The sequence below is a fragment of the Chaetura pelagica genome, unplaced genomic scaffold (assembly GCF_000747805.2).
Source record: "Chaetura pelagica isolate M959 unplaced genomic scaffold, ChaPel_1.0 scaffold294, whole genome shotgun sequence".
Lineage (NCBI taxonomy): Eukaryota > Metazoa > Chordata > Aves > Apodiformes > Apodidae > Chaetura > Chaetura pelagica.
Genome location: NW_009953068.1, coordinates 1,726,595 through 1,728,729, shown reverse-complemented (window position 1 = coordinate 1,728,729; position 2,135 = coordinate 1,726,595). Strand labels below are relative to the sequence as shown.

At 47.0% G+C, this 2,135-nt stretch overlaps 1 protein-coding gene across 1 annotated transcript in view; it reads left to right on the top strand.

The window, feature by feature from the left end:
• Positions 1 to 1,475: 1,475 nt before the first annotated feature.
• MN1 (meningioma (disrupted in balanced translocation) 1) overlaps positions 1,476 to 2,135 on the top strand; it is a 38,773-nt gene continuing 38,113 nt past the window's right edge. Inside the window, exon 1 of the mRNA XM_009996865.1 lies at positions 1,476 to 1,499. Within this exon, the coding sequence (XP_009995167.1) occupies positions 1,476 to 1,499 (24 nt within the window). The remainder of the gene's footprint in view (positions 1,500 to 2,135) is intronic.

Here is a 2,135-nt window from a genome sequence, read left to right as displayed (position 1 = left end):
GTTGCCAAAGTGAGGAAAGTGTCCCTTTCTGTGAGGAAAAGAGGGTGTTTCTCAGCTCTGAGGAGAGTGGGAAATGGAGTGGAGATTATCCAGAGGACAATGACTGTCACCAGGACATTTAGCCACCAGGGATACTGTTTCCACCATTGCTCTTGATGGGCTCCTTGCTTTGTTACCTGCTCCAGGCAGGATTCACAGTGTGAACTTTACCAAGAACGAAGTTCTGGCTCTTGGAATCCTTTAAAGGAACAATGTGTCAAACCCAGGTTTTGGAGCGGGAGCCGTGGTTGATATGAGTGAAATTCTGATAGTTCAACATATGCAGGGTCCTGTATTGCTGATGCTGCTTCTGGGGGTCTTGGCTCTGCTGTCCCTCCCCTTCATGGAGAGGCACCTGAAGTGGTGATTTCAAGGCACATAACCCCTCCAGGCAGCAGAGACAAGACTGATTTGCAGGTATGAGGGTGTGCATTTTACATTCTGCTTTGCAATGCACTCTGCTGACAGGGTCTGGAGGTGGTTCTGCAATTGTCCTCTGGCACTGGTTCTTCTGCGTGTTTTGATACTGGTACTTATGCTGCTTTGTTGTTCTCTCCCCCCATGTTTCATAGATATGCTGTGTTTTTTCAAAATGCCAATTTTGACACCTGTGCAGTCCTAGATGTGCTGGTGCTACCCTGGAGGTCAGGTATCTGCCTCCCATACTTTGGAGCAGCTGTGGATTTCTCATCGCTATAAGCACAGTAACAACAAATTTGATTTTAAAACTTTATTTCCTCAGGTTGGAGATGTTTCTTCCCAGAACCCCATCTACCACGTGGCTTTGTCTCTCTCTGAAATTATATAGCTTTGTCTTTCAGAATTGCATATCTAAGACTTAAACAAGAAATTCAAGGTATTTTTTTGAACTTGAACCTTGCAGTGTTTCTCCAATGCCAGATAAAATCTAACTTAACAAATTCCATCATTTTACAAGCTTGTTTTTGGCATCCTCCGGGCCAGTACCAAACGCTGTTGCTTCTTTTGCAGAGGGCTCTGCCTCCCTCCTTTCTTACAGCCACAGAAATGCAGTCTCTGGTAAATTAAGGGTTTGTGATTATAAGGACTTCTGAAAGTTCCAGTAGTCACCAGCTAAAATCTATCATGAGAGGAGCTGAGCTATGCCAACAAGTGAAGTCCCTGAAAAAGCCTGTGAGCAAAATGGCTTTAATTAAAACTTGAAAGCAATAACTTCATAAAGAAGTAAACGAAGAGGCGGGTTCTTTGTAAATGATGATCTTAAAAGTGTTCTGGGTTGTGAGACCTTATTTCAAATGCATTCATTAAATAATATTTGAATCATTTAACAGTTTGAACTCTACTGCACTGCTAATATCTTCAGGGGATTTTTTTTTTTCCAGTAACAAAGATGTCTTTGTTCCTGCTTTATGCTCGGGCTGTGCCTTGGATATTAGTTGGAAACCCGATAGCCCGACATGGCTAGAAGTCTGGAGTACAATGTGAGTCGTCTGCAACCGGATTAAATCAGGCCTTTTGTACTGGTGTGGAGGGGCTGGGGATCCAGGAGCAGGATGGATACAGATGGAGGGACATGTTTAACCCCTTGTGCCTGTGGAGGGGTTTGCTGTGGCTGCCAGGGGTGCAGGGGAGGGGGCACCCCAGAAAATCCTGCTGGCAAAGCAAAATGATTCCTTGTGGGGAGTGGATGAACCCCAGCCCTGTGTGAAGGCCCAAGTGGAGCTGAGACCTCTGGCTGGGGTGTTGGGGCAGCTCCCCACAGCACTGCATCCCCTCTGCTCCCTGCCTGCTGGGGGCTCAGCCCTGCTGTGCTGCTGGTGCAGGTGCTCCTGCTCTGGGGACAGCTCTGCACCCTTCCTGTGGGCAGAGGCACTTTTAAAAAAACTGGACAAGTCGGGACTATGAGCCAAGGTTTGTCAGTGGCTCAGAAGTGAGAGTCATTCTATAAAATCTAGTAGTAACTTGGTGAATAATAAGTACAGGAGTATCTTTATTTGCCTGGTGGGTTTGTGTTCTGGGCACCATATCCCCAGGTGTTCCTCTCGCCTGCAGCACCTGCAGCTCCTCTTCAGCAGAGACCAGAAGGCTGGGACCCTTGTGCAGGGAGCACCAGGACC